At 35.9% G+C, this 14,906-nt stretch overlaps 1 protein-coding gene across 1 annotated transcript in view; it reads left to right on the forward strand.

The window, feature by feature from the left end:
* Positions 1 to 14,906, forward strand: part of SPMIP7 (sperm microtubule inner protein 7) — a 63,382-nt gene that overhangs the window by 25,848 nt on the left and 22,628 nt on the right. The window contains exons 3-5 of the mRNA XM_519560.8: positions 7,634 to 7,710; positions 12,015 to 12,153; positions 13,970 to 14,037. Coding sequence (XP_519560.4) covers positions 7,634 to 7,710; positions 12,015 to 12,153; positions 13,970 to 14,037 — 284 coding nt within the window. The remainder of the gene's footprint in view (positions 1 to 7,633; positions 7,711 to 12,014; positions 12,154 to 13,969; positions 14,038 to 14,906) is intronic.

Genomic DNA, 14,906 nt, shown 5'->3' on the forward strand with positions numbered 1-14,906 from the left:
CAGGCTGGCCTTGAACTCCTGACCTCAGATGATCCTCCGGCATCGACCTCCCAAAGTGCTGGGATTACAGGCATGAGCCACCACACCCGGCTTTTCTTTTTAATAGTAACATATTCACAGGTTCCAGGGATTTGAACATGGATATATTTGGGGGTTTAAATATGAATATATTAAAATGATTTTAAAAATTCAAGTAAAGGAAATGAGGGAAATTTATTGCGAACAAGTGTACACTAAAAGAAATCCTGCCTAATAAAATATTACTTTTTTCCTTTTAAGGTTCATATGATTGTTTTAAATAAACGTATAACATTGTCCTCTGAATGTATGTATGACAACTGTAGAGTAAGAGATGAAAGCATGTGATAAACTAATATAAGAGCCCTCAGAAATAACGCCACATATCTACAACTATCTGATCTTTGACAAACCTGACAAAAACAAGCAATGGGGAAAGGATTCCCTATTTCATAAATGGTGCTGGGAAAACTGGCTAGCCATATATAGAAAGCTGAAACTGGATCCCTTCCTTACACCTTATACAAAAATCAATTCAAGATGGATTAAAGACTTAAACGTTAGACCTAAAACCATAAAAACCCTAGAAGAAAACCTAGGCATTACCATTCAGGACATAGGCATGGGCAAGGACTTCATGTCTAAAACACTAAAAGCAATGGCAACAAAAGCCAAAATTGACAAATGGGATCTAATTAAACTAAAGAGCTTCTGCACAGCAAAAGAAACTACCATCAGAGTGAACAGGCAACCTACAAAATGGGAGAAAATTTTTGCAACCTACTCATCTGACAAAGGGCTAATATCCAGAATCTACAATGAACTCAAACAAATTTACAAGAAAAAAACAAACAACCCCATCAAAATGTGGGCAAAGGACATGAACAGACACTTCTCAAAAGAAGACATTTATGCAGCCAAAAAACACATGAAAAAATGCTCATCATCACTGGCCATCAGAGAAATGCAAATCAAAACCACAATGAGATACCATTTCACACCAGTTAGAATGGCAATCATTAAAAAGTCAGGAAACAACAGGTGCTGGAGAGGATGTGGAGAAATAGGAACACTTTTACACTGTTGGTGGGACTGTAAACTAGTTCGACCATTGTGGAAGTCAGTGTGGCGATTCCTCAGGGATCTAGAACCAGAAATACCATTTGACCCAGCCATCCCATTACTGGGTATATACCCAAAGGACTATAAATCATGCTGCTATAAAGACACATGCACACATATGTTTATTGTGGCACTATTCACAATAGCAAAGACTTGGAACCAACCCAAATGTCCCACAATGATAGACTGGATTAAGAAAATGTGGCACATATACACCATGGAATACTATGCAGCCATAAAAAATGATGAGTTCATGTCCTTTGTAGGGACATGGATGAAATTGGAAATCATCATTCTCAGTAAACTATCACAAGAACAAAAAACCAAACACCGCATATTCTCACTCATAGGTGGGAATTGAACAATGAGAACACATGGACACAGGAAGGGGTACATCAAACTCTGGGGACTGTTGTGGGTTGGGGGGAGGGGGGAGGGATAGCACTGGGAGATATACCTAATGCTAGATGACAAGTTAGTGGTTGCAGTGCACCAGCATGTCACATGTACACATATGTAACTAACATGCACATTGTGCACATGTACCCTAAAACTTAAAGTATAATAATAATAAATAAATAAATAAAAGGGTTGAAATGTTTGTACACATTGTGTGAAGTGGTATGTTAACTCTAAGTGAACTGTGGAGAGTTAAGCATGCACATTGTTTTTTCTAGAGGAGTCACTAAAATGCAATGTAAAGAAGTATAGTTAAAGAGTCGATTGATGGCTTAAGTTGGAATTCTAAAAAAGCAAAAAGACAAATTTAAATAATTCCCAAAAAGGCAGAAAAAAAAGGAACAGAGAAATAGAAACGTAGGGTTTTCCAGAAGCCAGTAATAAAATGCTACACTTAATCCAAATATATCATAATTACATTAATGGTAATATACTAAACATTCCAATTATAAGGCAGACATTGTCAGAATTGATAATAAAGCAAGACACAGCTATATGCTATTTACAAGAGGCATACTTCAGTTATCTAAAGATACAAATCCATTGAAAGTAAGTCAATGAAAAATACATACAATGTAAATAAAATATAAATAGGCTGTAGTGGCTATTTTGAGATCAGATTAAACAGACTTCATGACAAAGCGTGTTACAAGACATAAAGAGAGTCATGTCTTAGTTACAAAACAGTTAATTTGTCAAGAAAACCTAACAATCATAAATGTATATGCATCTAGTAACAAAGGTTCAAAATACTTGAGGCAAAAATGAACAGACCCAAAAAGGAGAGATACACAATTCCACTGATCACCTTAGAGGGTTTTAACATCTTTGTCTACTTGATAAAGCAACTAGACAAAACAACTAGTAAATACATAGATCTAAACAATACATCAATCACCTTCAGGTAGTTGATATTTATGGAACACTACACCAAACACACACTAAATATTATTTTCAAATGCACATGATATGTTTACTACTATAGATGATATGTGGGGACATAAAACAAGTCTTAATACATTTAAAAGTATTGAATTCATCCCACATATGTTCTCTAGCCAACACAGAGTCAAATTAAAAATCAATGACTGTAAGACATCTAGGAAAATATCAAATATTTTAAAATTAAACACACTTCTAAATAACCTACAAGTCAAAGAAGAAGTCACAAGATAAATTAGAAAATATTTAAACTTAGTGCAAAATAAAACATATCAAATTTGGTATAATGCAGTTAAAACTCTGCTAAGAAGAAAAATTAGCCTTATTTGCTTACCTTAGAAGACAAGAAAGATCTAAAATTAATGATAATGTTTCAATATTAAGAAGCTAGAGGCTGGGTGTGGTGGCTCACGCCTGTAATCCCAGCACTTTGGGAGGCCAAGGTGGTGGATCACTTGAGGTCAGGAGTTCAAGATCAGCTTGGTCAACATGGTGAAACCCCGTCTCTACTAAAAATACAAAAATTAGCCCAGCATGGGGCGGGTGCCTGTAATCCCAGCTACTTGGGAGGCTGAGGCACAAAAATCACTTGAACCCAGGAGGCGGAGATTGCAGTGAGCCGAGATCATGCCACTGCACTCCAGCCTAGGCTACAGAGTGAGATTAAGTATATATATATACACATATATATATATACGCACATATATATACACACATATATATATACACATATATATACACATATATATACACATATATATACACACATATGTATATAAAGAAACTAGAAAAATGATTAAATTAAACCAAAAATAAGAAGGAAGAAAATTTAAAAATGGTAAGAATGGAAATTGTGAAATGGAGGATAGATACACAAGAGAAAAAATTTGAAAAGTCAAAAGTTATTTCCTACCCAAGTGTCCATAGACAGATGAATGGATAAAGAAAATATGGTGTGTGTGCGTGTGTGTGTATAAATATATATTAGAATATTATTCAGCCATAAAAAGAAAAAGAACTTCCATTTACCACAACATGGATGAACCTGAAGGACATTGTAAGTGAAATAAACCAGGCACAGAAACAGAAATATTGCATGATTTTACTTATATGTGGAATCTTAAAAAGTCAAGCTTATAGAAGCAAAGAGTAGAATGGTGGTTTCCAGGAGCTGAGGGGTGGAGAAAATGAAAGATGTTGGTCAAAGGGTATAAACTTTCAGTTTTAAGATGAATTAGTTCTGGAGATATATTATGGAGAATGTAGTTAATAATAATGTATTTTTTACTTGAAATGTGACAAGAGAAAGATTTTTGGCATCCTCACCACATATACACATACACACACACAAATGATAACAATGGGTGATGACAGATGTGTTAATTCACTTGACTGTGGTAATCATTACACAATGTATACATGTATCAAATCATCATGTTGAACACCTTGAATATATACATTTCTTTTTCAATTAAATATTTTTAAAAGCCCAAAGGTTTAGCTTTGAAAGAATTAATGAAAGTGATAGACCTATTGTTAGTCTGATCGAGAAAAAGAGAATACACATCATCGATATAAAAAATTACAGATCCTAAAAAAAGATAAAAGAATATTACAAACTTCTGTGTGCCAATTAATTTGGCACTTAGATGAAATGAACAAAATCTTTAAAAATCAAAGTTAACAAAATTAATACTAGATAAAATAGAATATGATAAATGCATATATATCTGTTTTTTTTTAATCAGAAGACTTACCACAGTGAAAACTTCAGGCCTAGATAGTTTTACTGATAAATGTTATCAAACATTCTAGGAAACAACCACCAATCTTATATAGGTTATTTCAGAAATAAAAGAGGGAGTACTTCTCAAACAATTTTAGGAGTCTAACTTTACCTCATATAACAAAATCAGACAAAGATTTTACAAAAAATAGAGGAAATCTTAGATTAATATTTCTCACATACACAAACACAAACATCTTTACAAAGCAAATAAAAAACAATAATTTATAGAAAAGATATATCCTAATCAAGTAAAGTTTATCTCAGGAATGCAAATATTCACTTACCATTAAAATTAATCAATGTAATTTAACATACTAATGGAGTAAAGGAGAAAATTAATCATTTTGCTAGATATAGCTTTGAAGAATTTTTAAAAATATATAATGAACAGGTATATTGAACACAGAGTAGAAAAAGGTGAAAAAGGAAATCACAAACAGAAAAGTTAATTCTTCATAGGAATAGAAAAAATACTAAATTTATATGAAAATGCAAAAGACCTGGAATAGCCAAAGCAATGCTGTGCAAAACAAGAAAGCTAGAGACATCACACCTCCTGACTTCAAAATATACCACAAAACTATAGTAATCAAACCAGCATGGTACTAGCATAAAAACAGACACAGACACCAATGGAACAGATTAGGGAGCCCACATATAAATCCACACAATTACAACCAACTCATCTTCAACAAAGTCTCCAGGAATACACAGTGGGAAAAGGACAGTCTTTTCCATAAATGGTGCTGGGGAAACTGTATAGCCATCAGCACAAGAATGAAACTAGACCCCTACCTCTCACCATACACAAAAATCAAGTCAAAATGGGTTAAAGATTTAAGTCTAAGATCTGAAGCTCTGAAACTATTAGAAAAAAGGCATGAGGAAATGATCTAGGACATTGGTCTGGTCAAATATATTTTGTGTAAGACCTCAAAAGCACAGTCAACAAAAGTAAAAATAGAAAAAATGGGACTACATCAAGCTAAAAAGCTCTGTACAGAAAAAAAAAAAGTGAAGAGACTACTCACAGAATGGGGAAAATATTTGCAAACTACCCATCTGACAAAGGATTAATAACCAGAATGTATATAAAGACCTCAAACAACTCTATAGCTATGTATATATATGTATGTCTTATTTTTATGTGTTATTCTGAAAAACGTCTATTCATATCTTTTTCTATATATATATATATATATATATATATACTGATTAAAAATGGGCAAAAGATATGAGTAGACATTTTTCAGAATAAGACATAAAAATAGTCAACAGGTATATGAAAAAATGCTCAATATCACCAATCAGAGAAATGCACATCAAAACCACAGTGCGATATCATCTCACACCAGTTAAAATGTCTTTTATCAAAAAGTCAGGGAATAACAAATGCTGGTGAGGATATGGAGGAAGGAAAACCTTCATTCACTGTTGGTAGAAATGTAAATTAGTACAGTCACTATGGAAAACAGTATGGAGGTTCCTCAAAAACCTAAAACTAGAAATACTATATGATTCAGTGATTCCACTACTGAGTATATATCCAAAAGAAAGGAAAACAATATATCGAAAAGATATCTGCATTCCCATGTTTATTGCAGCCCTATTCGCATTAGGCAAAATGTGGAATCAACATAAGTGTCCATCAGTGGATGAATGGGTAGAGAAAATGTGGTATATATACACAATGGAATATTATTAAGCCATAAAAGAGAATAAAATTCTGTCATTTGTACCAACATGGATGGAACTGGAGGTCATTATGTTAAATAAAATAAGCCAACTACATAAGACAAATATTGCTTGTTCACACTGATATACGAAAGCTAAAATGGTGGATCTCATGAAGATAGAGAGTAGATTGGTGGTTACCAGAGGCCAAGAAAGGGAGTGTGCAGGGAGGATAAGGAGAGGCTGATTAATGGGTACAAGTATACAGTTAGATTCAATAATTAAGACCGTGTTTGATATATCAGTGGGGTGACTATAGTTAACAATAATCTGCTGCACATTTCAAAATAAATAGAGGAGAAAAATTCATACGTTTCTAGCATAAAGAAAAGATAGATATTTAAGGTGATGGATATTCCAATTACTCTGATTTGATTTTTACAGATTATATGAATGTATCAAATTATCACATTTACCCCCCAAATTTGTATATCTATTATGTATCAATACAAATACATTTTAAAACTATGAAAGCCGATAGTGGTAGAATAGAAGGTACATGCGGAAGTTAGAGATAAAGCAATGCAAAAATTAAGAGACATGAACCACAGAATGAAAAGTCCAGTATTTGTCTGATAGTAATTCTAAAAGAAGAGAATAATTATAAATCATGGACAGTAAATAGATAAAGATAGAGAACTATTTGATGAAAGTCATGAATTGTTAAATCGAAGAAGTATAACAAGTCCTGAGCCAGATGAACAAAAGTATAGCCTCTCCTAAACAAATTACATTGAATCTGTAAAAAATCTCAAGACAATGATAATGTCCTAAATATAAACAGAGGGGAGGAAAACAGAATACCTGCAAACAATTAAACTCAGTGTATTTTAAAAGCAACCATACATCCTCGAAGTCAATGAGGTAAATTTGTTACTAAAAAAATCGTCACTAGAGTTGAACTAGAACTCTGAACCCAAGTTAGAACACTTTTCAAAACTGAGGGTGAATTAAAACATAGAACTAGAAAAAGTTTACATTTGTGAAAGAATTAACAAAAATTGAACTTCAGCAGAAAGAAAATGGAACCAAATACCTAGGGGAGAAAAAACAAGTACAATAAAAAAGCAAAAGGAGGCAACGAATTGGTAAAATATCATTGAAAATTGAAATAAATAGTAATCATTAAAGATAATAATGATTACAACAATAATTAGTTAATTAATTTTGATAAAATAACTGGAAGATAGAGAAAGGTATCTCATAACTAATCTCTTTATGTTATTAGAAGAAAAGACAATACGTTTTAAAAATTTTTTAATTACATTGTGCTAAAACTAACTATTTGCTGATGTTTCCAATTCAAGAGCTTTCTCTTAAGTTCTCACTTTCCATTAACTTTAATATACATTTTGTGAATTTTAATTTAATGATTATGACAATAAAGCAGTGCAAATTCCTTAAACCGGAGAGGAAAAGTAGGGAAGCATTAAATCTGGTCAATCCAAGAGGTGCGTGAAAGAAGAAATATGAAGAAAAAGGAATCCAAAAGAAAACATGATGACTAGAAAACAATAGCAATTTCCATTTATATTTGGTCTCTTTTAACTTATTTTTCATGCCTTCTAGGATGAAGGTGAACCACTTGTTCAAACAAACAAGAAATGTAATGCAAAGGACTCATTTTACAAGTCCTCTACACAAAAGTAAGCAGTTTTCCCAGTGGAATTTTGATTTTGGAATATATTTCTTTTTCCTTTGTGACACATCCTCTTTATGTCTATAATATCCTGGATCTTACGAGTGACCCAGAGGACATCAAACACAGACATTTACTGATATTGATTGCTAAAATAAACATTGAAGGAAGAGTCTTAAGGCACACCTATGCTTGATGGAAGAATAAAACCAAAACAGAAAGTAAATGGTCAAAGAGGGAGTAGGGGGATAAGAGTACAGCATCCTAGAAAGCCAAGACAGAGAAAGTTTAAATGGGAGAATTCATTGACTCAGTCAACAAATATATTGGGTACCTATTACGAATCTATGTTTTAGACTATGAGCTACATCAGTGAGTAGGCAAAGATCTCTGCTCTCAAATCTCTCATTATAAAGGTGTATTGATCTGTTTTCACTCTGCTAATAAAGACATACCTGAGACTGGGCAATTTATAAAGGAAAGAGGTTTAATTGACACAGTTCCACATGGCTGGGGAGGCCTCACAATCATGGCAGAAGGCAAGGAGGAGCAAAGTTACGTCTTATATGGTGGCAATCAAGAGAGCCTGTGCAGGGCAACTCCCATTTATAAAACCATCAGATCTCGTGAGACTTATTCACTACCACGAGAACGGGATGGGGGAAACTGCCCCCATGATGCAATTATCTCCACCTGGCCCCACCCTAGACAGGTAAGGATTATTACAATTCAAGGTCAGATTAGGGTGGGGACACAGCCAAACCATATCAAAAGGGAAACAGACAATAATAAACAAACACACTTAGAAAGTAAATAGATCATATCTTAAAAAGTGACAGATAAGTCTATGAAGAAAAGGTAGAACAGGACAAGATCAGGAGTCCCACATGTACAGGGTAGCAGGCTTCAGTAATAAGTAGGAGGTGTGGGGAGGCCTCCCCAGGTGCTGAGGGGTGTGCAGAAATTTGGAGGAGTTGAGAGAGCAGCCATGCAGAGATTTGGAGTGACTCTATACCCTGAAGAGGAAATATAGAGCAAAAGCCCAGGTCAGAAGTATGCTTAAGATGTTAAGGAAGAACAAAAGGCCAGGGTGCCTGGAGTAGGGTAACAGTAGGGTAAGAGGAGGGAGTAGCAAAAGGAGAGATCAGAGAAGTGCTTGGAACCAGATCTTGTGGGACACTTTAAGCAATTGTAATTTTACCAGGACTGTCATTCTGAGTGACATGAGGCTTTAGCAGAGAAGTGGAAAGATCAGACTTATACAAGAAGGTAATAATCATGGTGGCTGCTGTGATCAAAGTAGATTTTTACAGGGGAGAGAAGATGGAACACCAGTTAGGAGGTTATTGTTGTCATTTGGGACAGAGATAATGGTAGCTTGGGGGAGAGTGCTGGCAGAAAAATTTGTAAGCAACGGTTGAGTTCTGGATGCATGTTGAATGTAGAGCCAACACAATTTTCTGATTATGATGAATCTGGAGAAAAGACGACTCAAAAATGATTCTAAGGCTTTGGCCTATGCACCTGGATGTACTGAGGTTGCCATTTCATAACAAGATGAAGGCAGTGGAGAAGTCAGTTTTACATACATTGAATATAAAGATGTTCATTAGACATCCAAGTGGATATGTCAAGTAGGCAGTGTGAAATATGGATTTGAAGTTTGAGGCAGAGGCCTGGGCCAGAGAAATCAACCGAGGTGTCATGGCTTATAGAAAGGTATGTAAAGCCATGGCACTGAATGAGAACACTAAAGGAGAAGTATAGTCATACAGGCACAGGGCACTGCGTCCTGGCATCTCGTTAAAAAAGAGAAAAAAAGAGGAGAAGCCAGCAATCGAGACTGAGAAGGAGCAACCAGTAAGGTAGGAGGAAGATGAAGAGTCTAGGTGCTGGAAGGCAGATTGAGGATGTGTTCAGGAAAGAGTAATGATTGCCTATTCACATCATGCAAATAGGTCAAGTGGGATGAGGCCCAAGAATGGATAATGGGGCTGACTAGTGGATTTAGAATTCAGCAGAGTGATAGAGTGAAGGCCAAAACACATGGCATGACACAGAGAAATGGATGAAGAGAGAAAGAGAGGCAGCAAAGAGAATAAAGAAATGACAACACGTGTGGACCTCAAAGCACTCCATATCTGCCCACTCTTTTTTCTTCACATATTTTGAACACTTCAGACAGGCTTCACATTTCAACTTCATTTTTTTTCATTCAAATTAAAAGTATACCCATGACCAAACATAGTGTTATGAAACACATGTATGAACGCCTACTATCCCAGGGGTGTTATGAAAACACTTAAAAACATGATATGAAGTTGGATCTCAAAGTATTAGAACAACATGAGGAAAAGGTCTTGTTCATCAGCCGTCTTAGAATCCAACTCTAAGGCTTAAAACATACCTGCTTGCTGAACATGGGATCCTTGCCGAACTTGCTGAACTTGGCATCCTCCATTCTTTTTCACCTCAATTTTCTCATCTTAAAAATGAAGGATGATAACTAAATGGCCCATAAATTCCTCTTTGACTTTTGGGTTTATTTCCCATTGTATTCTTATCTTGATTTTAATTTTAAAAATTCCAGTGATCATCTCAGAAACAGTTAATATTTTATTAAGGTCGTGATACTTCACTCAGAATGGAAAAGTTTTATTATAAGACAAAGTATCAAATCATAGTAGTAAGTAGTTTCTCTTTAAACATATAAAGTATCCTTAGGGAAAAGTTTATTACCTTCATGGAAAATTCCATAAAATATTTATGAAATTTATCAGAGGCTCAAACAGTGAGGTATCTTTTAAGCTTTCATTGAACTCACAGATTAATTTCTTACATACAATACTAGTCAGCTATGGTAGAAAACATTTAAGACTTTGCTATGATTTAAAATATCTTATTATATTTAGTACTTCTATGACACTAATTTTAAGATAAGTAAGTTCAAAATGTATTCACACACAACAAGAACACTATGGACTCATCGCTGATGTATTTAACTTTTCCAATATTATGTTTTTTAATTTTCACAGCATTCCTATGTGGTAGAGACAATTTTTGTAATGGTCCTTTTTCATTCTTGTATCATAAACACCTAGCACAAGTCTTGAAATATAGTTATCTCTGAACAAATATATGTGGAGGAAGTGAGAATCACTGGTAATTCTTTTAAAAATGACTTTGACTCACAGTGGGATTTTTTTGGAAAGATATGCCTTTTCCATAGAATGGAAAGATCAAGTTTCACACTAAGTGTGGATAGGGCAGGAGAAGGTCTGGGGATCCATCTATCTTGTCAGAATATAGTCTTTAGAATGAGGGTTGTATGGTTTTCACTCAGGATCCAATTGGAATTGATTTCACTGTGTCTGTCATATATGCCTGTGAAAAAGAACAACTTTCAAAACTCCAAAGATCCCCATATTTGTGTGTGTGTGTTTGTGTGTGTGTGTGTGTGTTTAAAATAATTGCATGTCATAGGACGGCTGAAGCCCTTCAACCATGCCAAAAAACTTGTACAATTTGGCTGCATTAGTGTGGAATAGTGGGACTGTTGCTGAATCTTAGGAGGCAGATTATTTTTGCAGGGGAGAGTCCTGACTTTGGCCAACAGCTGACCTTAAGCAAAGGAAATCAGTTTTCTAAGCCATAGTTGATTTGTAAATTAATGGTACCCTGTGAAGGTCAAATGAGCATTTTTTTGGAAACTGTAAGATGTATGTAAGTTTTCTACTTCTGTGTGACAGACTGCAGGAATTTAGCAGCTTCTGTTATCTAGCAGTCCTGTAGGTCAGAAGTCTAGGTATGTCCCAACTGGGTTCACTGTTTAGGGTTCCCTAAAGCTGGAATCAAGGTGTCAAATGAGACTTGGTTCTCATCTTCCAGGATCATTCAGGTTGTTGACAGAATTCCATTTATTGTGGCTATAGGACTGACATTTGTTTCTTCAAGGGCAGACAAAGAGCATGTGTTGTTGTTTTGTGTCTCTTTTTAGAGCTTGCTTGCTTAGGTTGGGCCTATTCAGGAAAATCCCACCTTCTGATTAACTCAAATTCAACCAATTAGGGACCTTTACTACATGTGCCAATCTCTTGGGGCATATAAAATCACATAACACAGGAGTACTACCTCATCATAATCACTTGCTCTGCCTACTGTCCAGGGGAGGTGATTATATATGGTATACACACAAAGGAGCAGGGATCCTCGGGGTCATCTTCGGATTCTCTTATCGTAGTATGATATTGTTATAAACTTTACCAATTGAATATGCTTTTCATAAGATGTTCTTATTTAATAACTTCATAGAGCTTATGAAGATGTTCCTTGGGATAAGATGCTACCACCAAAACTTGTTCCAGAAGAAACAACATTGGAAAAAGCCGCTGACCCCATCTCACAGTGTTTTACTCTGAAAAGATATAAAGGGGTGCCAGCAATAACTCAGGTCAGCAGACTTCTCTGAACAATAATGTATTTCTCATTGTTATTGAAATGAGTTCTAAAACTTTAAGTCAAAATAATACTTATTTTATTGTTAACAATACCTAAGGAAGTAAATTTATGTAAGATAAGTAAATACACACACACACACACACACGTATGGAGTTGAAATTTCCGTAATCGTGCAAGTTATTGATGACTGCAAATACTTTGACGTTTTCAATATTCAAAACTTTTATTGATTATATAAAGACTACCTCTTTCTCAAAAGTCATTTGCAATGACTGTGTTTATTTTTGGAATTGCAAGAGAATTAGTAAATAATGAAGAAGACAGAAATAATTTTACCAGATAACCTATGCTGAAGATGGTTCATAGGATCTAGATCTTAGCTCTGTACTTTTCATGGCAAAAAGAGAAGATCCATAGATTGCTATCTGATGTTGTCACTTATTATGTGATAAAATAAAGCATACCAACTTTTCAGTAGTGACACTCATTCTTTTTATTTCCGAGTGTCAAGAAGAATTTATCACGGGAATTATCATATCTATGCCATAGCCAGATAACTTTTCATAATGTGTGAATCTGTTTGTGTTACTCCACTGATTAAACCCATCCTTTTTTATTTAAAAATAAAATCCATACTCCTTGACGTGACACAGACCCAATTCTTCATTATTTGCCCATGGTTCCCTCCTTAGCTTCATCCCTGCCCCGTTCTCATCTTCTTACTGTTCCTCTTTATTGCCCAAACATCACCCCACACTGTACTCTGTCCTTTCTCTGCTGAGCTTCTCTCAGGTCCTCAAGTCTCCCACGCTCGTTTCCAGGTTGTGTGCTTTGCAAAGAGTGTCCCACTGCCTTCATCACTCTCCCTATTTATCCTAGGTGAATCTCAAGAATTCTTCAGGTCTTATTGTAACCCTCACTTTTGACCTCCCAACACTGGATTAGATGTCTCAGCTCTGTGCTTGCAAAGTACCTTCTATTTCCATTGATTCCTTTATCTTTTTGTGCCACTTCTCACGCGTAGGAGTCTGGTTAAGCCCTTGGGCTTTTCCCATAATGAAGTTTTTGAGTACATAAAATCCATAGGATTAAAAAGTAAATCAATTATATTGAAATACAGCTCTTAATATAGATCCCAAGAGGTCCCCTGATGGTAGGTTAAGATGCCTAAATTTTCTTGTAAAATTTATTCAGCTTTTACGGAGAAAAATGATAATAAAAGAGGAAAAACATGGCTTTAATATAAAGACTCAAACCTGAGATTTTTCACATAGAAAAAGTGAATTAAAATAAAAATATATATGGTTTCATCTAGCTAATTTTAAAGGATCTCTAAACTACTTTAAAATACTTTCATTACACATTCCTTGCCGTTAAATTCTACTAGCATCCAAAGTCCTTCTTGGGCCAGATGATATTCAAAGCTTAGGATCTAGGCTGGTTTGGAAGTGGGAAACTGGCCTGGGTTTGCAGAGGGTAGACTACAGTGGATCCAAGTCAGAACGGTAGCTAAGGATGAAAACTAAAATCAGACTTTCCACATGGGTTTCGGTATGAAACAGGTGGATAATGAGACAGATTCCAGCTATGAGGAAACAAATTGAAATTGGAAGTCTGAGACCAGATCAAAGACCATGAGTGGCTCCAGACCGAATCCATGAAGTGCTAGCAAAGCTTGGAGAGTGCGTTTCCTAGAGAGCCTGGGGCATAGCTATGACATAGAAAGGACTGTCAAGGGGACAGGAGCTTATCCACCAGAAATTATAACGTGCTCATTAACTGTCATTGATTTTGATGATTATTTTTAGATGGTTGGTGAGCTCTGGGACAGATTTCAAACAAGATCTTTCTTGGCACCAGTCAAACCAATTAATTTGTAAGTTTTATCTCCTAAAGTTCTCACACTAGGTTTCTCACTATCATGTATTGTAATTAAGAAGCTGATGCTGTAGCCCTTGGCTTAGAGGTGTGGGTGAGGGATATGTTCTCTGATGGAGAGCATCCCAGGGACTCCCTGACTCACATCCTTAGGGCTGGGAAATCCCAGGACAGTTGCTCAGTGTGCCTGCTTCCTTTACTTTCTCTTTACCCTCCTAACATTTAGAATATTGGATGTACCATAACCATTTTGGAAAACTGAGCGCGGTGACTCATGCTTGTAATCGGAGCAATTTGGGAAGCCAAGGTCGGAGAATTACTTGAGCCCAGGAGGTAGAGACCACCATGGGTGGTCTGTAATTGAAATTGAGTTGTAATTTCTCTTTTGTAGACATGGTAAGACCCTATCTCTACAAAAAAAAAAAAAAAAAAAATTAATTGGCCAAGAGGGATGGTGGTGCACCTGTAGTCCCAACTACTCAGGAGGCTGAGGCAGGAAGATCCCTTGAGCCCAGAAGTTCCAGGCAGCACTGAGCCGTGATTGTACCACTGCATTCCAGCCTGGGTGACAGAGCAAGATCCTTCCTTAAAAAATAAATAAATAGGCCGGGCACGGTGGCTTATGCCTGTAATCCCGACACTTTGGGAGGCCTAGGCAGCAGATCACCTGAGGTCAGAAGTTTGAAGCCAGCCTGGCCAACATGGTGAAACCCCGCCTGTAATCCCAGCTACTTGGGAGGCTGAGGCAGGAGAATTGCTTGGATCCAGGAGGCAGAGATTGCAGTGAGCTGAGATCACGCCACTGCACTCCAGCCTGGGCGATGAGCGAGACTCATCTCAAATAAATAAATAAATACAATAATATAA

The sequence above is a fragment of the Pan troglodytes genome, chromosome 6 (genome assembly GCF_028858775.2).
Source record: "Pan troglodytes isolate AG18354 chromosome 6, NHGRI_mPanTro3-v2.0_pri, whole genome shotgun sequence".
NCBI lineage: Eukaryota > Metazoa > Chordata > Mammalia > Primates > Hominidae > Pan > Pan troglodytes.